The sequence below is a fragment of the Phodopus roborovskii genome, unplaced genomic scaffold, assembly GCF_943737965.1.
Source record: "Phodopus roborovskii unplaced genomic scaffold, PHOROB, whole genome shotgun sequence".
Taxonomy (NCBI): Eukaryota; Metazoa; Chordata; class Mammalia; order Rodentia; family Cricetidae; genus Phodopus; species Phodopus roborovskii.
This window is the reverse complement of record NW_026126636.1, coordinates 5865058-5889401: the sequence shown is the minus strand read 5'-3', so window position 1 is coordinate 5889401 and position 24344 is coordinate 5865058. Positions and strand designations below refer to the sequence as shown.

The window sequence follows — 24344 nt, the reverse complement described above, 5'->3', positions numbered from 1 at the left end:
CAGACATACATGCAGGCAAAACAGTTACACTCACAGAATGACAAATCTTTTGCCTCTGCCTCCTGGGTGCTGGGATCAAAGGTGTGTGCCGCCACCACCTATCCAAATTAAATCTTTAAAAAAAGTTTTTGAGGGTCTTTGGGGTGCAGCTGTCAGTGAGTTCTTGCCCATCACAGAGGAAATACTGGGTTCTATCGTCAATAGTCTAGGCAGGGACACACACCTGTAATGTTGGCACTTAGGAGCTGGCAAGCAAGGTCATAAGAGCTTAAGGCCAGCTTGAGACACACAGGACCCTGTGTGGTATAAGAAAGAAAAAACATACTCTGTCTCCAAAATGGACACGAACAAAAAGCCGGTCTGCAGATGCTACATTGAGTCCTGAGAGAGACTTAGCAGATGTCATTAGTCACAAACAAACAAGCAAGCAAGCAAGCAAACTACGTAGTAAATTTTATTTTAAAAGTCCCATTTCATTAAACATACATCTTTTCTTTCAGAATCCCAATTTAAAAAACCTTTATCTATTAAAAAAAAAACCCACATAAATCAAACAAAGCAAGGTACCAGAACAGGAATACTAGTGATGCAGTGATGCTAAAGGAGGCAATGGTGGCGGCTAAGGGAGCTGTTGAGAGGACAGAAGTCAGGGGGGTAAGCAGACAAACAGGACCAGAAGAGGCTGCCTGCTCTCCCTGCCACGGGAAAACAAAGAGCAAACTCCGCTAAAGACCTCACTATGTTTATAGGAGCATGTGTGCACCTCCCCTGGCTCTCCCAGCATCGGGGCCTTTACAAGACACACGTGTTCTTCACCAGCTGTTCCTTATCATCCCCGGTGCTCCAGACAGTGCGGAGAGCACGCTCCTGCTTCCTGCGTGCCACACGGACCAGGCAGACCACAGAAGTCCCCAGGAGGAGGATCAGGGCCATCACGAACAGCCCCACCAGGACCACCGCTAGGAGTAAGAGGGGACAGGTAAGATGAGGGGACATGGACAGAGGGGCAGCAGGGTGACCCAAGAGGACTCCAGAGAGGACCAGATGTCCTCCTCAACCTGAGACTCTGGAGGGACTGCCTGCCAGCGTGGTTCCCTGCAATGCCTCGTGTACAGAATGGCTCTTGTACTTGATAATTCTGTTTGTGTGTGTTTGCCAGCATGGATTCCCTTAACTAATGTTACTAATGGTTTGAGCCACCATTTGAGTGCTAGGGATGGAACCTGGGTTGTCACATCTGGAAGCGAGTGCCCTTGCCTGCTGAGCCATCTCACCAGCCCTATTTTGGTTATCCGAGACAAGGTCTCAAGGGCCCAGGATGACCTTAAACTTCCTGTGTGCCTGAGTCTGGCCTCGAACTCCTGAATGGCAACAGATGAGCCCCTGCAGGTGCCTGAGCAATGAAGCCTGGCAGGTGAGGGTGTACCCAGCAGTACTGGGAGGGACCTCAGGGCTCCTAATTGCAGGTGAGTAATAGCAGCTGCCCCACAGGTCAGTTAAGATGCTTCCTTTCCAGGTGGAGCTCCATCTCAGGCATGTGACTTCCTGTGACATTTACCTGGCTCCCCTCCTGCACTGGCTATTGGATCTATCTGCCTTTTGGAGCAATCCCCTGCCAAACTCCACCCACAACCAGCCCAAGACCTGGGCACCTTTCCAGCCCCAGCCTTGAGAACCAGATTCTACTTCTAGAACTAGGCAGACTTGTAAGCCAGGTCTTGGCTCCTCAACAAGGAAAAAGATCAGGAAAGAGGCCAAGCCAGTCCGCCAGGTCCATAAGAGCACTCACTGCCCACACACAGGCTCAGAAACAGAAGTGGGAGAGAGCACAGGGTCTCCTCACCAGGCCAGACTGCTTCTTGACACCCCTGACCACCTCACCATGCCCCATGGCAGTTAAGTCCCCCCCAAACTTGAGGTAACCCTCAGGCTTGTGTGTGGACTCTATAGGGTAGGCCTGTCTGCCAGGCACACCTTGTGGTCCAAACAAGCTGCCTAGGGGTTCAGGCTCAGCCTCCACTTGTATAGGGTTCACTATAGGACAACTGTCCAAAGTTCCAAGCTGCCTAGCCACTTCCATATAGACACAGCACTCTGCCACAAGGACATTCCATCATGGAATATTATAAGCAGGGCAGAAAATATAGCTGGCTGCGAGTTCGAGAGCTAGTTCCAGGACAGTCTCAAAACCACAGAGAAACCCTGTCTAGAAAAACAAAAAACAAAAAACAAAAAACAAAAAAAAAAAAAAGAAGAAGAAGGAGGAAGGAAGGAAACATGGCTGGCGAGGCCAGTGGCAGGGAGAGAAGGCTAAGAGGCCATTTACCTTTTATCCCAGGGGTCAGAACAGGATACGTCTGTTTGCCTAAAGAGAACACAAATCTGAGGTCAGCACACCATGCTCTCCATCCTCAGGGACAAAAGTGGGTCCCCTCAGCGTCCTGCACACTGAGGCCTCCCAGGAGCTCTTTCGGGGAGGGACGGGGTCAGGTGACTTGCCAGAGCAACGCTGCATGCAGGCCTCCTTGGAGAGGTAGCTGTTCTTGTTGCCTCGGCACCCACCATAGATGAAGCTGTCACAGGAACCCTTCTCGGTATCGTAGTGCCAGCGAGGGAAGGCTGCGCGGCAAGGCCCAGTGACGGCCTTGGGGACACAGTATTCTGGAAGCAAGAGTAAGGAAGCTTCAGGAGGACAAATCAGCAAGGCCATGAGAAGCGGAGCCAAGGCTAGAACGCCTAAACAGACAGCTCAGCAGGATTGCCACCTGCACGAAGAAAGGCCTGTGGGTCAGATGCCAGTGTGGCCCAGTGACACTGGCTGGACACTTTATCTGTTTGGTGTGTGTGTGTGTGTGTGTGTGTGTGTGTGTGTGTGTGTGTGTGTGTGTGTGTGTGTGCGCGCGCGTGCTCTGTCCTGAGACCTTCACTTTACACACGGGAATTACATACAGGAAGCATCTCCTATGCACAGCACAGAGCTGTTAGAATTAACGTGTAGGGTGTGGGTTAGTTCTAGAAGCACAGAGTCTGCTGCCTTCGCTCTGCTGGAACACTGATGCTTTGATACCCGCTGTCCCAATCCCAGTTCTAGAGTACAACTACCTGGCAGGTCTGGAGGCCCTGCTTACCACTTCCTCCTAGCGAGTCTCAATGCCAGACACACAAGGACACAGTCTGGAAGTTATACCTTCATAGTTGAAGATCTCTCCAGAGAGGTCCTCAGCACCCTGCTTCCTGGGAGCTGCAACATGAGAAGTCTGGTTAGGAGGGACACAGGACAATTGGCCTAGCAGGGCTGAGTGTAAAGGGCCCATGGGGGCAGCATAGGCAGGGTCACCATTAAAGGGGTGGACATATCCCTTGGACCCGATGTCCTCTGGAGCACAGGACACACTGGACGCACACTGGAGGTAGGAGGGACTCCTGCCACTGCAGTGGTTACCATGGAAACTAACCTCAGCCATGTTTCTGAGGTGACACACCCAGAGACTTTACTGGTGAAATTTCCTTCAGAGATAGGCTGGAAATAAGGGTTACCATGCAGGGTCCTAAACAGCCAACAAGGGCCTGGAAGGACGGGAGTGCTCTAGCCTGACCATGGCTTCCTGTAAGCCTGTGGGGCACCGGCAGGCACCAAACTCCCACATGTGCTGTCAGAGATGGAGGACCCGGGCCCCAACTGTGGTGCATGGGACTGGCCTCTGGGAGGGAGGGGGTTGTCTCCATCAGGGTACAGAGTTCCCTCCCCCTGTGGAAGGGCAGGTATGCTGGCCCTCCTGGGCCCCTAGCCTGGGCCCTAACCCCAAGGGTACAATCGCTAGTAGGGACCACTCACCCAGGCTCCTGCCGCAGAGTCCCTTAAGCATAAAAGAGGAGCAGGGCGGCTACCGCCAGCACTACAAAGCAAACTAACACAAAGCTCTAGATGAAGGGCAGCAGAGGACAGAGGGGTGGGTGGCAGAGGGCAAGGGACTTCTAGCAGCGGGGAGACAGCAACCCCAGGGGGGAGCAGAGGACTCAACACACAGGCTCAGCCTGGAAGGCAGGGCCTGAGCCTCACACAGCCAGGTGGCCGGGCAAGCAGAAGCCCTCAGCCCAACCCGTGCCTGGCTGGAACACTGGAGGCACAGGCAGAAGCACTTTACAATTCCCAGTGACAAGTGTCCCTTCAGTCACCCGGGTTTCCTTCATTCCGCCTGGGTCTTAGGCACCTACCACTCAGGACAGAAGAGTCGGCTCCATTCCCGTTCCTGGCCACGCCATCAATGGTGCTCTCTGTGAGGGACAAAGAACAGGAAAGAAAAACACCATCAAGTGTGGCCCTGTGTGCACAACCTGCCCTCAGCTCCCTTCCCGGGAGCCCTGGGCTGCGTGAGAACTGGCACTGTCCAAGGAGTTAGCAAGACTTACACAGTCAGGGGTCCAGGGCCACGTACCCTGCTGAGCCCATCTATACGCACACTCTCTCTGGAAGTCGAGTTGGGGTTATGACGTTTTTAACATAGATCTTTAAAGTCTTTTAGCTATACTTAAAATTACGTGGTGTGCATGCGTGCATGTCTATGCCATGGAGCACACGCGAAGGAGCCAGTTCTCTCCTTGACCTGCTGGTTCCTGGATCTAACTCAGGTCTCCAGGCCTGGCCTCTACCCCCTGAGCCATCTCACTGCCCCCATTTGAACACAGACCTTAAGCAAACAGAGATGAATGGAGATGCTTGGGGAAAGGGTTAGACACACCTGGGAGTGGGCGTGCCTTTCTCACATAGAGCTGCCTCTACATTATTGGGTAGGGGCACTTTTCTTTTAAATGTTAAAAAAAAAATGTGTGCATGCCTGAATGAGCATCACTTTAGAGTTTCCACCTGCCTACAGATGCCAGAGAAAGCCAAAAAGGGTTGGATTTAGGAACTGGGATTATAGGCAGTTGTGAGCTGCCTGGTGTGGGCGCTGAGAACTGAACCCTGGTCCTCTGTAAGAGCAGTAAATGTTCTTAACACTAAGATCTCTCCAGCTCCTTATTTTGATTTTTTGAGGCAGGTTATCACTCTGTCACTCCAACTGACCCCAGACTTGGAGAAATCTTCCTACACCCAGTTTGTATTTTATTTATCCAGAATTCTTAAAGGCACAGAACAGTGCAATGTATTTAATACTGCTGAACCCTCCACACACACTTAGAATGGTAGAGAAGACATCCTAGGCATGGAAACAGACCTGTAGTCCCACCTACTTAGCAGGCTGAACAAGACAGTCAAAGAGCTAGCCTAGCAATACAGAGAGGCCTTGTCCCAATTGGGGGGGGAACAACAAACTTCAAAACAGCCACTTTTTCTTATGTGGTGTGTGGATGTTCCTTTTTTGGACAGAAGACCTTGCTACATTGCCCACCCTGGTCTCTTAACTCCTGGAATCCACCTGCCTTAGCCTCTCAATTTTACAGCTGGGTAACATGAGGTAGTTTTTGTCTCTAGATGGAAATGCCTAGAGCTGGCCTGGCCTGATGTCATCCAGCAGTTACCTAGTCAGCCAGCTCCCCTCAATCTGCCTCATCAGGGCACTGTAGACTGAATTCAGGCACAGGCACAGTCTGGTCCCCTGGGAGGTTCTAGTTCCTATTACAGGTTAATAAACCGGCACACATCCGCAACAGAACTGGCAAAGGACTCCAGAGACCAGTCTCTTTGGCACTTTTCCGCTTGCCTTACAGATTCCTTCCCATGAGGCTGCCAAGAGACCAAATGCCCACCAAGAGCTGTCCAGGCCCTTGCAGCTGGGATCGGGTTCTGGACCATGTCCAAGGGAATAGTGAGTGCCTTGTGCCCACAGCCTCCTGCTCATGCTCACTTCAACCCTCTTTCTAAGATGGTCACAACACGCCAAAGGGGAGCAATCAACATTCCCCAACTCTTCCCCCTACAGCGAAGAGGAAAACACACGAAAATGACATTTTCTGCACTCAGTTTCTAGATGAACCAGTAATCACCCAAAAGGTGAAGGATTGGTCTGCACCCTCTAAAATCACACCCTAGCTAGGCATGGTGGCAGGCACCTATAAACTAAGCACCCGAGAGGCAGAAACAGTAAGATAAAGAGTTGAGACTTGCTTGGATGATACGCTAAAACCACATGTCAAAACTCTAAAATCAGTTCCAGTTCCCCATCTCTCCAATTCCCCAAACAAGCAAACTGTCTTTCCCCATGCTCGCTTGGCTTGTGCACTGTGCCCACTGCAGTAGATCTGAGGCCACTGCCCATGTCTTCACATCACCTCAAGATGTTGATCTGACTTCTGAATGCATAGCTCAAAGCCGAGAAGGGGGGGGGGGAGAGAGGGAGAGGGGGGCCAGCAAACCACAAACATCACTGTTTGTGGGGGACTGACTGTGAAATACTGGGGCTCAACGTAGAGACTCATTACAGTTTCAGGTCACCAGGCAAATCTGCACGCTAGGAAAGGCTGCGCAAAATCTTTGTGGGCAGCTAGGCCCTCGACTTGGGGACAGCAGGGAGAGATCAGGGGCTGCTGGGGCTTCAGGTTTTATTTGACCTGTAAGGGTCAATGCTGTCTTGGCTTCCCAGAGTCTCATAAGATTTCAGGGCGCATACCCCAGCTAACTTCTGACATGGCTTTGTGAGCTTTTCAGGTCTCAAAGGTTAAAAAAAAAAAAAGCCCTAATACCTGGAGAACAAGGGCCTGTGGCAGTGGGCGAGGAGGCCAGGTGGTAGCTGGGCTCTTTCCAGTAGGAAGTGGAAAGCCTGGTTTGGATCCCACCCAATTCCAGGTTCTGGACCAAGTGAAGACCCGCAGACAGAAGATGTCACCATCCTAGCGATGAACCCTAAACATCGCATTTTCCAAGCTCCAGCCTTACCAGTGACACCAGCACACTTCCCAAGACAATCCTCCTCGCTCTGGTAGTTATTGCCATTTCCTTCACAGCCTCCATACACAAACGGCTGGCAGGACCCAGCAGTGACATTGTACCACCACCTGGGGATGGAAGCCCGGCATTTCCCCACTACCTTCGAAACTCCACAAGACTCTGAAACAAAACAGAACCCATGTGGATTGATGGCGGCAGTCCGGGCCCAAAGGGCGCACACTTATTCTACAGGAGGAAGTCTGGGGTCTTCCGGATACTCCAAGGGAAAAGTGGAGTATTCTGGGCCTGTCATTTCTCTTGACCTGGTCCCAAAGCCAGCCCCAATTCTGTCTTCCTCACATGGAAAGAAAGTCCAAGGCACGTGATGCAGCTGCAGCTGCAGGTGGCTTCTGTCCTGGCTCAACAGAGCACAGCTAGACCCATGGCAAGCCCTAGATTCTAGACCCTACACCTCCTACAAAGACAATCATATACAAACATCTACACTCAAACCCAAGAACCTCAGAGACAAGCTTCCTAACTAATTTCTCACCTCTAAAGGGCAACCCAGCTTGTGGGCTTGGGTCCCAGGGAGTCCTAAGGTTTGCTCCACTCCAATCAAAGGGAAAAATACCAACCACAGTATTCCAGTGAGACACATTTGCAGTCTCTGTTAGAGGCTGGTTAGGTTGCTGTGGCCAAGGCAAGAGAAAGGCTGGATCTAAAGGAGTTGTTCTGTTGGAGGGCCTCAAGGATGGAAAACCACCAGAGCCGAGCAGATCCCATGTCTGCCTCTGCAGCGGCACACTGGAGGCCACTCTGATGAGCACCAACTGTCCCGGAGCTGTGCGTGTGCTCACGGGCTGCTCTTGTTCCTCTCCCGCCTGCTTGTGTCAAGTTTATTCCTCCACTGGGGAGAATCTTGGAAAACATACACATACAGGGCAGGTTTATGCTTCTGTTACCGCTCTATGTCTCAAAATGCTACAATGATAGGCATGGACCCAGATGTTCTCAACACGCCAATCTATAGACACAACACATTGCTACTGCGCAAAACAAAACCTTCCCCTCAGCAACTCCCGTACACGCCAATTAATCTCAACTAACTGGCAGAAAAGGAAAATTTCAGGGTCAGTGAGGTGGCTCAGCGGGTAAAAGGACTAGCACGACCCTGATGATCTGGAATCCCCCAGAAGGCTGGATGCAGTGGCACATATCACTCCCAGCCCTCCCCCAGCATGGGCACGGTTAGGGATGCTTGCTGCTACTCCTGGCTTTCATATGGGTGCTGGTCCTCATGCCTGTGACGTGAACCATCTCTCCAGCAAGGCTCATGGCACAGGTCTATAATCCTAACTACCTGGAGCAAGGACCAGAGGGATGGAAAGTTCAAGGCCAGCCTGAGGAATTTAGTAAGATCCTGTTTCAAAACTTAAAAAAACCCAGAAGAGCCACTCAGTGGTAACATACTTGCCTAGTAAGTGGGTTCAAGGCTATCTCAGTAAGAAAAGAAAAAGAACCAGCTGGCATTCACCTGCAACAGATGCTTTTGACAACATGCCAAAGGTCACAACACACATGATGGATCAACAATGCCCAGAGTAAACACACGGAGCAGAATCTTCTGGTTTCGATTTGGCCCAACCTCCACACTGTCAGGTGGCAGTCAACGCTGCTAACAACAACACAAAATGGAGAGCCCCAGGTCCCAGGAGGCTCCCGTTCTGAAAACATGAGGGGACCCAGTGCTAGAGGAGTCAGGCTAAGCCGAGCGTCCTGGAGGCCACCGAGTGCGGTTGTGCTGTTGCTTTCCGTGGCTTTAGGTACAGTGTGCTGGTACACACCCATAATCCCAGCTCATGAGAGGTAGAGGCAGGAGGATCAGGGATTTAAAGCTAATGTCACCCAGCAACACAGTGAATTCAAAGCTAGTATGGCCACAGGAGACTGGAAAAAAACCAAACCAAAACAACAAACCCCTAAAACCAGAACACTGGCAAGATGGTTCAGCACTTACAGCCAAGCTTAGTTCAATCCCTGGAACCTACAGAGCGGGAGAGAATCCACTCCCAAAAGGTGTTCTCCTCTGACCTCGAATGCTGTGGCATGCTTCCGAGACAGCACATATGCACAAATACACACTAAATAGAGGAAACAAACGTAATCTTCACAATGAAGCAGAATCGCAAACAACACCCTCTGCTTCCAAACATGGGCACTGAAGCTTGGAGAGGAGATCTAAAGTCACTGATCTGTTCCGAGCCCAGGTGCCCGGGCAGGGGCTCCTCAGGGCAGCAGGGGCTGAGCCGACACCAACAGGCACAGTGAAAACACAAGGCAGAGCTACCAGGAAGCCAACATTCCTTGGGCCTTTATCACAATCTGAGGCCTCTGCTCTCGGTTGCAGGGTTCGCTTCTGCTCACTGACAGCACATGCCAAGCGCTAGCTAGCAAGGGCTGGAAGGCTCATCATCGAAGCAAGTTATTTCTTAATAAGGGCTTTGACTGTTAAACAAAAAGACCGAGGAAATGATTTGGCTGTGTGTTATGGGGCACACTGTTTGTCCCAGTACTCTGAAGGCAGAGGCAGGCAGCTCTCGAGTTTAAGGCCAGCCTGGTCTACACAGCCAGCCAGTGCCAGACCAGCCAGAGAGACCCTGTCACGGAAAAAGAAACATGACTGGCCTGGGTATCTGCAGGTAAGCACGAAAGGTATGTCCCCTGTTATTTCTCCTTTTCCGTGCTGAGAAAGAGCTCAGGGCCTAGACAAGCACTCTACCTGTGAGCTACACTGTGGCCTCAAGTCCTATTGGCACACTCACACACACCAAAACACAATGTTGTTTGGAACAGGGTCTTTACAAGTGGCCTAAGCTAGCCTCAGCTTCCCAAATGCCAGGATTACAGGCACACCCAACCGAGGCTACAAAACTACTTCTATCAATTCCAAATCCAGTGAGAAAATCGAGGAGGCTGGCCAGACGGTCATCCATTCCTAATTCCAGGACTCAGGAGGCAGAGGCAAGGATCACCTCAGACTGAAGCCTAGCATGGTCTACTCAAACTGAGTTCTAGGCCAGTCAGGGGAACAGAACAAGTGTGTGTGTGTGTGTGTGTGTGTGTGTGTGTGTGTGTGTGTGTATGTGTGTGTGTGTGTGTCTGTCTGTCTGTCTGTCTTTCATACCTCCTACCCCTTCTCCCCATGAAAACCAGAAAGAAGCTGAAGGGAACAAACCTGAATTTGGCAGGCATTCACAGGACATAAGCTGCTGTCCCATTACAGACTGGTGTCTGGGAATGCCATGAAAAGGAAACTGGTTCTTCTGGTTCTCGGGTCATTAGTTTAAACCAAAACAATCTGCCAACAGTTCACATGACTTCACTCCTCTCTGCCAAGTGGAAGGAATTGTTTACTTTTTTTTTTTTTTTTTTTTTTGAGAGAGGGTTTCTGTAGCTTCCCTTCCTGGAACTCTATGTAGACCAGGCTAGTCTCAAACCACAGCCTCCCAAGAACTGGGGGCCACCAAGCACCACCCCTGTCACCTTTAACAAGGACATTACACAAAGTTTGGGCTCCAGCATCACCAGTGTGTTTTATAGGCTCCAAAAGACAGACCTTTTTTTTTCCCCAAATATTGCAGCTGCAATGCAAGTTCCCTTTAGGAACATACCAAATATCCTAGAGGGACATGGAACACTCTAACACCGGTGTATCGTGTATCGCTTCTACGCTTTATCACTCAATCTGGGGCCTCACATGTGGTAGGCAATTCTGCCACAGAGCAATGTCCCCAAGCCTTTCTTCCCATCTGCCCCTCCCAGTGAAGTAACAACCATCTGGGTCTCCGTGCTTTCTTTTTCGATGAAACGGTTTTATGTAACTAGAGTTGGTCTTGAGCTTGCTCTGTGTAGCTGTGGGTGGCTCTGAAGGAGGGTTCTCTTGTCTACTCCCCTCCACCAGGGCTGGGATTCACCACTACTCCCAGCCCTTTCCTTTTTTGAGGCAGCGTCTCACACAGAACCCGGGGCTGGCTTTGAACTCAAGCCTCAACCTCCTAAGTGCTGAGACTACACTTGTGTACGCCTCCACCTACTCCAAACACCAGACTTCTTTCATTCTGTCCCTACGGCCATTCAGTCTGCTCTTGAAAGACGTGTGCAGCCAGGAACCGGAACCTGGGGTGTGTGAGGCAAAAGCTCTACCACTGAGCTACACCCCAGCTTCCAAACTTACTTTTTTATTTATTTTTGGTTTTCTGAGACAGGGTTTCTCTGTGTAGCTTTAGAGTCTGTCCTCGAACTAGCTCTTGTAGACCAGGCTGGCCTCGAACTCACAGAGATCTGCCTGCCTCTGCCTCCAGAGCACAGGGATTAAAGGTGTGCGCCACCACTGCCCTGCTCAAATTTACTTTTAAAACACAGAACAATTCATTTCTTAGGGTTCTACCGCTTGACCCCATTCTGACAGTTGCTACACAGCCAAACTTCTCAAAACAAAACAGATTTTCCAAACAGACTGGCAGATCACAGATGTGCATGAGTGCAGCCCACTTAAACACACCTGAGGGGACTGTGGACTCACCCTCATGATCCACATACACAGCCACCTGAAGCTCGGCCCCGCCCATCCGTTTCTCCAGAACAAAGATTAATATATATTTCTTGTTAGGGTCTCGTGGCAAACAGGGAACAACTGCCTCGGGTTGTTGTGGGGTCATGAAAAGCAATCATACACATGTCATCTTTAATATTTGTTACATCGCCACAATTGTACCCCAGCACTCAGGACATAGGGAGGCCAGTCTGCACCCACAGTGAGCACCTGTCTCAAAATAAAACAAGTTATCAAAACAAACAGTGTGGTCATAGATATAAAACAGATATTTACATAGATAGCATATTCCATTTTGTGTGAGACAGTGCCTTGCTGAGTAGCCTCGCTAACCCTGGCCGTACTATGCAGACCAGGCTGGCCTGGAACTCACGGACATTACCCTACATCCAGCTGCTTCTTATTAACATTGCGAATGAAGTGTATTCCTTCCCCCACATAACAGAACTTCTGGTACTCTCGCCATACTTCCGACGCATGGCACAGGCCTCCTCACTTGGCCTTTTCCAAGTCTAGAACCACTTTTAATATTTTAACCTTTTCTCCTGCAGTGTCCAGAACTTGATCTAAGGGTGGGTATGGCAGGGGTGGATAAGCAGTTACACACTCTTAATCCTAGGACCTAACACCCAGCACTCAGGAGTTCCAGGCCAGCCTGACTGCACAGTGGGTTCCAGAACAGCCAGGGCTGTCTGGTGAACTACATTTAAAACAAAAAAATAAAGCTCTGCCCTGAGCTGCTTTACTCTAAAGTCTGCTGTCTTCACTCCCCGGGATATCACGCTGACGCCTTTGCAAGCCGCTAATGAGGGCAGTGTCCCATGGCCGGCTCCCCTAGCAGTGTGGAACTTCACTTCCGTCTCTCAGGTACATTTTGTTTTTTTCTGCAGCCCCTCTATTACTCTTTACTGATTCCCGTAAGTGGTCCCACGGGTTGTCCCAAGGACGGGTGGACGAGGGGCAGTGAAAACCACAAGCTCTGCTGCCTATGTTAGCCAGGTGGGGAATGGCGAGTGGTCAAAAGCATCAGGAACCCAAGCACCAGTTAACTCACACAGCCATCTCAGCAGCTGGGCCAGCAGCTGGGCCTGCTCGCCATCCCCAGTACTCAGTTCATGGACCTCAGAGGCTCACAATCAAACCTACCGTACAGCCTCAGATTACTGAGTAAAACTGGTAATGACCATCCAGGCCTGTGGAAAACTGCCTTCACCACAGGCCAGCATGACAGCATAAAAGCTGTCACAGACAATGCACAAATGGATGGCTGCACTACAACAAACCTCGTTTACATGCATTAAAACATAATTTCATATACTTTCCAAATCACGACACAGTGTTCCCTGGATCTTGTTCAATACTCAAAAACAAACTGCTGGGGGAGGAGGCACACACCTTGTAAATGCGCTCTGGGGGTGGAGGCTGGCATTTTTACAAGGGGCAATTTAGGGCCGGGGCATTGGCCTTTAAAGCCAAGGACCTGAGTTTGACCCGTAGATCCTGCAGTGGAAGGAGGTAACTGAGTGGTATGCTACTGACTGGTCCCACTCCCGTACATCATCATACACACTTAAATATGCTAGTGAAAGATTAAAAAGATAAGTGCTTAGAAAATGCCATTCACCGCATGACATACTACAGTTTGAGAAGTGAGAACCGTAGCTCGGACTCGGAAGGGTTGCATCCCCTACCCCAGGCATGCCTCAGTTTATTCTTTGCCAAGAAACCCAGGCAGTGCAGACAGAACTCAGCTCCAATTGCAGCCACTTAGAACTCCTAAGGGTAAGGAGCAAAGGGAATCGGGTTATTGGCTACAAAGATCTTCAGATATCGTGAAGCCCGCAGGCCACACAAGTAGCAAACGGACTTAAGCAGGACAAGAAGGTGCAGTTTCAACACCAGCACGCAGGAGGCAGAGGCAGAGGCAGGTGGATCTCTGTGAGTTCAAGGCCAGCCAGGGCTACGCAGTGGGAGTTGACAAGGAAGGAGAGTAAGGAAGAAAATTAGAGAGATGACAGAGAAGGAACAGAGATTCCACGGAGCACGGCCAGCTGTTAATTCACACAGGGCTCGGTGCTCACAGATCTACAGCTGACAAGTACCACCAACACATCTGTTTGCGCCAGCACAACCATCCAAGACATCCAGATAAGGGAATACTCTGAGTTGTTAAAAATAGACACGTGTGCGCTAGGGTAGAAAAATGTCCAAGGCAGGAGTGGAGGGCAGAGTGCCCTGGAGCCCACAGGCTAACATCAAACTTACACGATCTACCCGCCTCTGCCTCCTGAGAGCTGGCATTAGGTGTGCACCACCACACTCACGCACTCTTATGATTTAGACTTTTCCTTTTTAATGTAGGAACATAGGATGCCATGAGTAAAAGGGGCACAGTGCTGCATGCCTTTAGTTCCAGCACTCAGCAGGCAGAGTTCACAGGCGGCCAGGACTACATGGAGAGATGGAGGGCTAGGAGGGAGAGACGGGAGAAGAGGGGAGGGAGGGACGGGAGAAGAGGGGAGGGAGGGGAGAAGGCAAGGACACAGCTCTTCCCGACCCCTCTTTCACTTACTTTGCAGTACTAGAAATAAACCCAGCTCTTTCTGAACAAAAGGCAAGCTCCACCCCCAGTTGTGAACTTTATGAGCAATCCCAGGTTCCCCAGGTCAGGCTGGAAGGTGTAGATTCCCAGGACTGGTGGCCTGCACAGTGAGCATCTGCATCAGTGAGCCTCCGGTGGCCTCGTCTCAGGGAGCCATTACTTTTGCTTTGTTTTTTCCAGGTTTCTCTGGGTAGCCCTGGCTGTCTTGGAACTTGTTCTATAATCAGGCTGGCCTCAAATTTACTGGGATCCGCCTGCCTCTGCCTCCCTAAGCACTGGGATTAAAGGTGTGCACTACAATACTTGGCCTGAAGGCATTGCTTTTTAAATCTTTACTTTATGTGTAGATGCTTGGTGCCTCAAGGGCCAGAAGAGGTGTTGGATGCCTGGAACTAGAATTAAGAATAGCTGAGAGCTGTCATAGGAAAGCACCCAACACTCTTAACACGGGCTCGCACCGTGCATGCACACACACAGTAGCCCAGGCTGGCCTCCTGCCTGCTCTTCCCTATTGCTGCCACCAATAATCCTGGTCCTTTTTGTTTTCTTTTCTATTTTTTCTTCTTTTGAGACAAGGTCTGAATAGCTCTTGCTGTCCTGCAAAAACTCTACGTAGATCAGGATGATCTTGAACTCACAGAGATCCACCTGTCTCTGCCTCCTGAGTGCTGGGATTAAAGGTGTGTGCTCTTGCTTTCTTAAATCTTGTTAGAAATGTATTTATAAGCCAAGTAGTGGCGGCTGTGGTTGTGGCAGTGGCGCACACCTTTAATCCCAGCACTCAGGAGACAGAGGAAGGTAGATCTCTGAGTTCGAGGCCAGCCTGGTCTACAGAACGAGTTCCAGTACAGCCAGGGCTACACAGAGAAATCCTGTCTCAAAAAAAAAAAAAAAAAAAAAAAAAGGAAAAGAAAATTGAGTCATGAGCTAGAAATAATGGTTAAAAACCAATCATGGCATATGAGAGTCTCAAAAACCAGAAACGCCACATGCACATATGTATGTATACACAGACACACAAATTTTCCCCACCGTCAAGTACTTTACACCAGGTGTGGTGCAACGTGCCCTTAGCCCCAACACTCCTGCACACCATGGAATCAGAGGACGGTCGTGAGTCCCAGGCAGTCTGAGCTACAGAGACTTACCTGAGAAATATCTGTCAGGTAAGGCTGGGATGTAGCTCAGTCACAGAACGGAATTCTTGTTTAGCATGTGCATGGTTCAAAGCCCAGCCCACTGAAGAGACTATTTAGGGGTGGGGTGTGGCTTAGTGGCAGAGCAGAGCTCCCTGGGTGGAAGCAAACTGTTTAACAAGTGTTTGGGAAGATGGATGAGCACTCAACTCACTATGTGAATCTAGATGCTTGTCAGAATGAAAAGGCCTTTCCTCCCCTTTTCCAGGCCTGTGTCAAACTCGACATCCTTCTACCTTAGCCTCCTGAGCGCTGGGATCTCACATCAGAGCTACCACCCCAGTAAGGATGCTCTTAAGGACTGTCCTGAGATGCAGGAGTATGAATTATCTCCATTCAGGATAAACTGGGCCATCAAGTGGGGATGTGTGCTTGCCCTCCCTCATCTGCAAATAGGCCGATGTCCTAAGACTTACATGTGCCATAAGCCATATGAGGTACAAGGGAATTGGCCAAAGGGAATGACACAGTAGGATCATTCAGCACAAATACGTAACAGGGATTGCAGAATGCCGGGAGTCTGGGAAGGAACCTGTTCCAGTAAAGGACTAGTGCACTCCTCCTTACGTTTACTTCCTCATTCATACTGCAGAACACAACACACAAGGGTGACCGGTGTGAGCGTGCGTGCGTGCATGTGAGCATGCGCGCGCTGCAGCTGAGACCACTTAGTGGGTGGGTAGTCTAGGGTGCTTACTCCAAGCCTGATGGAGGGAGTTTAGTTCCAAGAGCCAGGCTGGAAGGAGGGAACTGACTTCTACGTGCACACACATGTGAGCACATGCGCACCCACAAATAAAAATCTAAAACATTTAACGGGGGCTGGCGAGATGGCTCAGAGGCTGAGCACTGGCTGCCCTTCCCCAGGACCACGGTTTGATTCTCAGCACCCACATGTCGGCTCAGAACTACAGCTCCAGCAAGAACAGCATCCGTTGGCCTCGAGGGCACACAGCACACACACACCTGCTTGCAGGCAAACTCACACATACATTAGATGAAAATTTAAGAGTTTGAGGAGTCTAATGGAAGAATAAACTTTTAAAACAGGACCAAGACTTAATGCAGGCCTCATACATGCCAGGCAAGGGGGCTCTACCACTGAGCCACATCCCAGACCTCTCTAGTTTCTATTTTGAGGAAGGGCCTCATGAAGCTGTCCCGACTGGCTTATAGCTTTGTTTCTCCTCCCTCAGTCTCCCTGGTACTTGGGTTGCAGGCCTGTACCACCAGGCCTGCAGAAAGCCTACTGTTTGGTATAGCAAGTCCACTTTCTGGTTCAAGCCTCGATTGCAATGAGGAGGCTGAGGAGAGAGAACCCCTTCACCTCACTAGTTCAAAGCCAGGATGGACAACACAGTGAAACACGGGTCAAAATCCCAACCCCAGTTTTCAGACAAGCTGTGGGTAAAGCAAAGGCCTGCCTATGAAGCCACCATGTCCCTGTGTGACTTACACTGGTTTAGTATCTAGGAAGTATCAAAGTGTTTCTTGGCAAATTCATTTGTAAGTAAGCACTGGCCTGTGGCCTTCCTGCAGACTTAGCTTCTGGCTGTGGAACGAACCATTAATCTTTTGTCCCTTGTTTTGAGACCAGGTCTTAGAGGCTTCAGGCTAGCCTTGAACTCAATTGCCATGTAGCAAAGGATAGCCTTTATCCCTTTCTTCCTCCCCTAACCCCACTGGCAGAGTGCTGGAATTACAGACTAGAGCCACCACAGTGGGTTCATAGGCATTAAGGAAGCCGAGCCGGGGGCTTGAAGCATTTGAGGAAGCAGTCTACCCCCAGGCCCGCTCCATCAATCTTGAGGCTATCTGGACAAAGTAGAAAGTCAGTTAGCTTCCTCTTCACGGACCCCCCACCCCCATCCCAGATGCATTCTGCTTCCCTCCCCATTCACTGCCTAAAACTAAGCAGAGCGAGCAAGCTGAGGCTCTCCTGACACGTACTGAGCACTTAGGTGTGAAGACTGGTTATAAGCCGCCAGGTGCAGTGGGTGGTGTGTGACACTGGGGGCCCAGGCAGGGCTGCTGCCATTTGGCCAAAAAAGGAAAAACAAAAAGCTTTCAACAAAGACTACACACTTTATGAAGGCAGGACTAGCCACAGACACTGCAAAAACTCAACAAAGCAGGTGACTGACGGGAAAGACAAAGGCAGAACAGCCTCGGGCCAAACAGGACAGAGCCCTAAGAAGCACCTCTTCCTGCTGCATTTCCTATGCGACAACAGCATTGTCTCCAGTGGCCCGGTACCTGTCTGCACCATGACACCTTGGTATAGGAGTCCACACAAGGAGTTGGGGGTCAGAGTGAGGGAAGCTGGGGAAATAAGGAAGCTGGACTTGAGCTACTGTCTGCACAGCTGGTGTGTTTTCCACCCCCGAAAAGAAAACATTTTCTGTTGAGGGTGTTTGAGACAGGCCTCACGAAGCTGAGAAGGGGCTCACACCCCTGGTCCTTCGGCTCAGTTTTCTGAGACATTTACGCCCCTTACATTTGTTCTTTTTTCTTTGGGGGGGGGGGGTGGCGTGGGAGTTTCAACACAGGGTTTCTCTGTAGCTTTAGAGGCTGTCCAGGAACTCGCTGTGTAGACCAGGCTGGCCTCGAACTCACAGAGATCTGCCTGCCGCTGCCTCCCAAGTGCTGGAATTAAAAGCGTGCGCCGTCACCACCGCCTGGCATGAGTGTTTTTCATGAAAGCGGAGAACCTGGACAAGAAGACACTCAGGGTTGTTTTGCTGAAAACGTTCTTGTCTGCTGAGACTCATGTATGCTGTCAGCCCAGCCTGATACTCGCTGAACTGCGGACCAGCCTCTACCTCGCCTGGACTTGTGCTGTTTTGTTCTGTTTTTGTTTTGAGAGAGGTCTCACCACATTGCCCAGGGCTTGTCTCAAGTGATCCTCCTGCCTCAGTCTCCCAAAACAATGGTTTAACCCTGAGGTTCTAAAGGTGACATATACTTTGTACTCATCCTTTATAATGCAGGTACTTACTAAGTATATGTTGGCTAAATTAATATGTATTTCAAACAGCCTTGCCCACGGGCAGGACAACCACCTCTTCAATGTGTCCAGCTGATACCAAGTCCGGACACTCTTCAGCTCCTAAGGTGCTACGCTGACCATCTGGGTCCTTGTGAGCAAGGAGAGGAATGCCAGGGACTAATGGCATGCTTCGGGGACAGGGGGAAAAGCATGCCAGTTTAGGTGTCGCGAAGCTGTAACTAACCCAGGAGGCTAATGGAACCTGACGCTGTTTCAAAGTCATCGGAGGCTCTGGAATGAACATTGCTGGGCTCAGCTCCAATGGAAATTCCCAAGAACCATCAGCAAAGAAGCCAGATCAAGTAACCATTAATAGCTAATGCCGGAGGTGCAGCTAACAGTTCCTGGCAGCAGGAACTAGACTTAAGTGGTGACTCTTAAGGGAATTTTCAACTTGGGAAAAGTGTATTATCTGACCCTGTAATTATGACTAAAATTACACTATTTCAGCCAAGGTTGGTGGCACAAGCTCGTCATCCCAGGTATCAGGAGGCTGAAGTAAAAGGTCCCAAGTGCAAGGTCCACCTAGGCTATCGGAGGAGTTCCGGGCCAACCCAGGCAACGTGGCATCAGCCTCAGAATAAAGAAGCCATCAGGCATGATGACACATACTTATAGTCCCAACACTAGAAAAGCAGAGGCAGGAAGATCCGTTCAAGGTCATCCTCAGCATGTACATGTGGCCAGTCTAGGCCATATAAGACACTGCTTCAAAATAACAAACATACATGTAAAAAGCATACAAAGTGCTTGCCTGGCACAGATGAGACTGTAAGTCAAACCCTCGGTCCTAAAAAGAAAAAATTCAGGGCCCTTTAAACATCAGGATGATCACCCAAGGCCTAAGGAACTGAACCCTCTGGTAAAGCAGCTTTTCCTCTTTTAGGAAGTAGCATGGCCCTCAAGAACCATCGGGGTAACTACTTCCTTTACTACAGGGAGTGCAGTCCTGAGATATGGCCACAGCCCAAGACATACAGGGAAGGCAAGTAACACAGAGGAGGAGTATCAGAGACTTGGAAGTGTCCTGTCTCACAAAGGTTCTTGGCTTTGGCCCATGGGCGCCATGTCTATGTGGGAACACAGGCCTGCAATTGTGTTCAGGTCTTACCTATCAGATCTTCAGGCAATGACCCCAACTAAAACGTTTAAACATTAGAAATTCCCAACTTTGGAAATCACACAATTATCTTATTTGTAGGGCCTCCTGCATCCCCATGGCAGACTGAGACTCCCTCAATGCTGGAAAGAAACACCAGGTGCAAGACCAGCTTTCCCCTGCTTGCCTAAGTGAGGCTACCACACCCTTCCCACTGCCCTCAGCCACAACACCGCCAAGTCAGGTAAAACATCAACCACACCCATTCACGGCTCTCCATGAACCCGCAACAGCCTGCTCAGTCCTTGTCTCCATCCAACCCCAGCATCTTTCCATTTGTCAGTCTTTTTCTGAACTCTGAAAAACTTAATCCAGCACTCAAGAGGCAGAGTTAAAGTGGATCTAGTTCTGGGACAGCCTGAGCTACAGAGAAAGTTCCAGGACAGCCAGGGCTGTTTATTTTTGTTTTGGTTTGGTTTTTCGAGACAGGATTTCTCTGTATTGCTTTGGAGGCTGTCCTGGAACTTGCTCCGTAGAACAGGCTGGCCTCGAACTCAGAGATCTGCCTGTCTCTGCCTCCCGAATGCTGAGATTATAGGTGCACCACCAATGTTCGGCTTGCCAGAGCTGTTTAAACAGAGAAACTCTATTTAAAAAACAAATAGAAACAGTAAATTTAATGTAAATTGATATGTATGGGGTTTTGCCTGCATGTATATATATGCACCAACTGTGTACCTGATGAATGAGGACATCTAGAGAGCACCAGGTCCCTTGGGGCTGGGTTTACAAATGGTTGTAAGCCATCCTGTGGTCCCTGGGAACTGAACTGATAGATCCTTTGCAAGAACACTGAGCCATCTCTCCACCGCCTTTGAACCACCGTGACACCTTTCTCTACCAGAATCTAGACCCCTGCTTCCAAACCATTCCCCCTCCACACTCCCCTAACCTCTTGTGGAAAAAAACAAAGCCAAACCATCCATCATCAGAAGGTTGTGCCATCTGATGACCCAGGTCCTCTCCTCTCCAGAACCCTCACTGGGGGTATATTGTCTCGGGGGCTGTCTGTTTTCACGCGTGCGTGCGTGCGTGCGTGCGTGCGTGGTTCCAGTCAAACAAATGAGCCTCTTCTGTGTGTCCTCCAAAGACCTTGTCCCTACATCACTGTCAGTCTAACACTAACATTTAGATTTCTCCAGAACCTCGGTGTCATCACCATTCTATCTAGTTTTCTAGTCTTTGCTTCCAGAACCTCAACTCTCTACCTGCCGGCCCTACCTACCACCTTTCCGCTGCCCCTCGACCACTGGTGGGGATAAAATTCCATGAACAGACTTTCATAATCACTCCTGTTCTCGCTCCTTCACTTTCCTTTGTTGGCACTGGTCAGCAAAATGTGCCAGAGAAACACATCACCTGAGCACATGACTTTGCTCACAGAAAAACCTAAGCAAATAGAGGACACACACACACTCACCCGCCTCCTGCCTCAGATGAAGCTGTTGAAGCTTTCAGACAAACAGCACTCGAGATAAGTGAGGGCAGTAGTTCACGCAGATAGACAGCCATACTTCAGAAAGGTCAGCAGGTCTGGCCAGCGGCAGCAGTCAGACCAAAGCGAACAGGCAAGGTCTGCTCGGCAGAGCGCAGCCTCATCAATTAGCATGGTACAACCTTCTAAAGGCCTGTGGCAGCACCACATCAGGCTGGTTCCAGGCTTAGAGAGCATGCAGAAGCGAGAAGTCCTAACCAACTGTCGTCACAGGCAGGTAACGCCAGAGACAATAATGTCTTCCTCTGAAAAAGCTCCTAAGGGCTGCGGGAGGCTGCTTTATGCCACAATGATCAACAGCTGAGTTCCTGACTTTGGATCTAGAGCCGAGCCTCTTCCCACTGGCCCTTCTCATTCCCAACTTTTTTTCTCCAGTCTTATACACAGGGATAAACCATTTCTCAGAAGCTACCATAAGGGGTAGCCTGCCTGGCTGCCTGCCTTCCCTTTCATCCAACAGGTTGACCAGAAGGCCTTGGGCAGTGCAGCTGCTGCTCACTCCTCTCTTCCCCTTCCTCATTTTTGATCTTTTCTTGGGGCCTGTCTTTCCCTTGATCACGACGACCAAGTTTACTATGGACCAAGGCTTCTGCTCTCCACTACTCCCATAGGACCCTGGTCCCAAAATCTTGGTACGATTGCCACCTCCTCGAGCTTCCTGTTAGGACTCAGACACTGTCCCAGCTAGGTGCCCCCCACCTATCACCTCTTCCCACCTGTCTGTCGTTGCCATTTAGTCATTCAAATCTTTGGCAAGGACTCCGCACTGGAGTGTTTGCCCGCGGTCTCTCGCACTGGAATCCAAGCTCTGTGGATGGAAGAACCTGTCTTGTCTGAGTCCACGCCTATCACCAGGGCTGCCACACCACTGTCGCAGGCACTCCACGAGTCTGCGAATCAATGGATTCCTTCAACAGAGACCCTTTCAAAGCTGGCTAGCGCTCCTTAAAGTACTGACAACACTTGACGACCCCGGCTGCTGAACGCCAATGTCCACTCTCTCCCACCAGGTGCCCAGGCCCTGGCTGGCACCCTGGCAAAGCTCCTCATCTGCCACGGCTTTTTTCCTTCCTTCGGATATCACTCGGAAGGCTGCTGCCCTACCTCCTAACAACAGGTGTCCTAGGAGCGTCTTCCCTGTACCCAAAGCTGCCAGCGGGTCAGCCAAACCAATCCCCACCTTCTTCTGCAGCCCGGCTGCCCCCACCCCCAGCCCGGCTTGCTTTGGCCCTGCAGTTTCCGCTTCGTTGAGTTCCTCGCTCACTTCCTGCCACCGGAGAGCCCAGCGCCACGCCTTCCTGGATCAATGTCCCTCAGCTCCCTTCCCAAGGGGCACTTTGCCTGCTCTTACACCTCCGCGCTCGCCGTTCACTCTCATGTGTCCCCCACCTTTCCGCCGCTCCCCCCGCAGGTCTGGCTCCGCCACCGCCACCCCCCGCACCCCCTCGCCATCCCCAAGGACCCTGCGATTCCTTCGCGCACCGGCCCCACTTTATCCGCCGCTCCCCCCCCCACCGGCTGCGGCCCCCTCCGCCCCCCTCCGCCTCCTGGATGCCCGCGGGGCGCTCACCGTGGACGTCTAGGTCTCTGCCGGCCGCCTCGGCCCCGGAGAGCAGCAGCGAAGCTAACAGGGCGAGGAGCGCCCGGCCCCGCCGCGGCCCACACTGCTGCGCCATGACCTGCCGCCCGCGCCGCGAGCCTGGCCTCGAGCCACCGGCCGTTAGGGTGTCCCGGGCAGGCGTGGGGGAGCCCACGGCCGCGCTGGAGGCCCGCGAGCTCAGGGGCGGCTGCGTGCGTGGGAGGGGAGGGGGCGATCGGCGGACCGCGAGGCGCGCGGACCCCAGCAAGCCCCCTTTTTCAGGGTTTTGGCGCGTACGTCGCCTCAGTCGGTTCCCAACACGCCCCGGCGCTCGCCGACGGTCCCGGGACTTCGGACTCCACACGGCCAAACGCCCGGGGGTCGCTACGGCGAATGGCGATCGCGGGCAAGTCCGCGGCGGCGGCGGCCAGGCTGGGGGTGGAGCGCACCTGGCGGGGCGGGGCGGGGCGGGGCGCACACGGCGCAGGCGCGGAGGGCGGGCACCTGAGCCGCCGCTCTCCCTCTTCACCTGGGACCGCCCCCGGCTCACGGAAGGAGGCGTGGTTGCGTCTGCCCCGCCCCCAGTCGGCCCTGGCGGGACCGGGGCAACAGACACACAGGCACGCACAGCTTTGGGGACCCAAGGCTTTCTGCTCGCCTTGCTTTCACCTTCCAGCACGGGCTAGGGCTTTATCCTGCCTAAACTCAGCAATCTCTGAGCCTGGACTAAATGCCCCGGACTCAGAAGTGACCACGCCAGACTGGCCTGCGTGTCGTCAGACAGGAGCAGCCCCGAGCAGTGATGCGGAAGCAGAGGGAAGAGTGATCAGGAATGCGATGGGGAAAACCTGGGGTTGAGTGAGCAGGGGCAGAGGTTGAGGCGGTGAAAACCAGTGCGGGATAGGAGCCGGCCCACAGGGGTTCTCCGTTCAGCCCGACGGCCCGTCAGGCCGGGGACTGCCTGGAAAGACGGGGCGGGGGGGGGGGGCGGGGATTCTGGGAAAAGTGTGCACATAAACCGGATGAACGAAGCAAAACTGACGGGGTAGAAGACACCGCCAAGATAATTAGGTAATTAAATGATCGCATTATCACCGAAAACAGTGCTCTTAGGAGCGATCGCCTTTAATCCCAGCACCGGGGAGACAGAGGCAGGAGGATCTCCGTGAGTTTGAGGCCAGCCTGGTCTACAAGAGCTAGTTTCAGGACAGACTCCAAAGCTACACAGAGAAACCCTGTCTCGGAAAAACCAAGAAAAAGAAAAGAAAGGAAAAAAGAATGAAAAAAAGAAAAGACAAGGAACAAATACCAAAAGCATCAGGAGCAGTGGATGCATCTTTTTTTCTTTTAAGATTATTTTATGTGCATGAGTGTTTTGCCTGCATGCATGCTTGAGCACCACACAGGTGGTTTGTGCTGCCACATGGGTGCTGAGACCTGAATCCAGGTCCTCTGCAAGAGCAGCCAGTGATCTTAACTGCTAAGCCATCTCTCCATGCTCCCCCAACCCATCTTTGAGATAGTTCTCCCTATGTAGCTACTAGGGCTTACCTTGACCTTTCATCTGCCCTCCTGCCTCAGCCTCTCAAGTACTGTCTTTGCCGCCCCACTTCAGAAGCTGAAATTCATCATGTGTGGCTTTTTAAAAAATTATTTGTGTGTGCACGTGTGTGTGTGTGTGTGTGTGTGTGTGTGTGTGTGTGTACTGGTCTGAGAATCACTTGCAGGAGTTGAGACAATCAGGTCCTTAGCATAGCACCAAGCCCCTTTACCAGTGGAGCCAT

The 24344-nt window shown here is 51.3% G+C and overlaps 1 protein-coding gene across 1 annotated transcript; it reads right to left on the bottom strand.

Moving 5' to 3' along the window:
* Positions 1–441: 441 nt before the first annotated feature.
* On the bottom strand, positions 442–24344 carry Spint2 (serine peptidase inhibitor, Kunitz type 2). The gene is made up of 9 exons (XM_051207690.1): positions 24333–24344; positions 23452–23521; positions 22552–23151; positions 6875–7045; positions 4216–4275; positions 3188–3241; positions 2500–2661; positions 2327–2365; positions 442–959 (listed from the first exon to the last, which is right to left on the bottom strand). Exons 1-9 carry the CDS (start codon positions 24342–24344, stop codon positions 793–795), a joined length of 1335 nt encoding a protein of 444 aa, XP_051063647.1. The 3' UTR covers positions 442–792.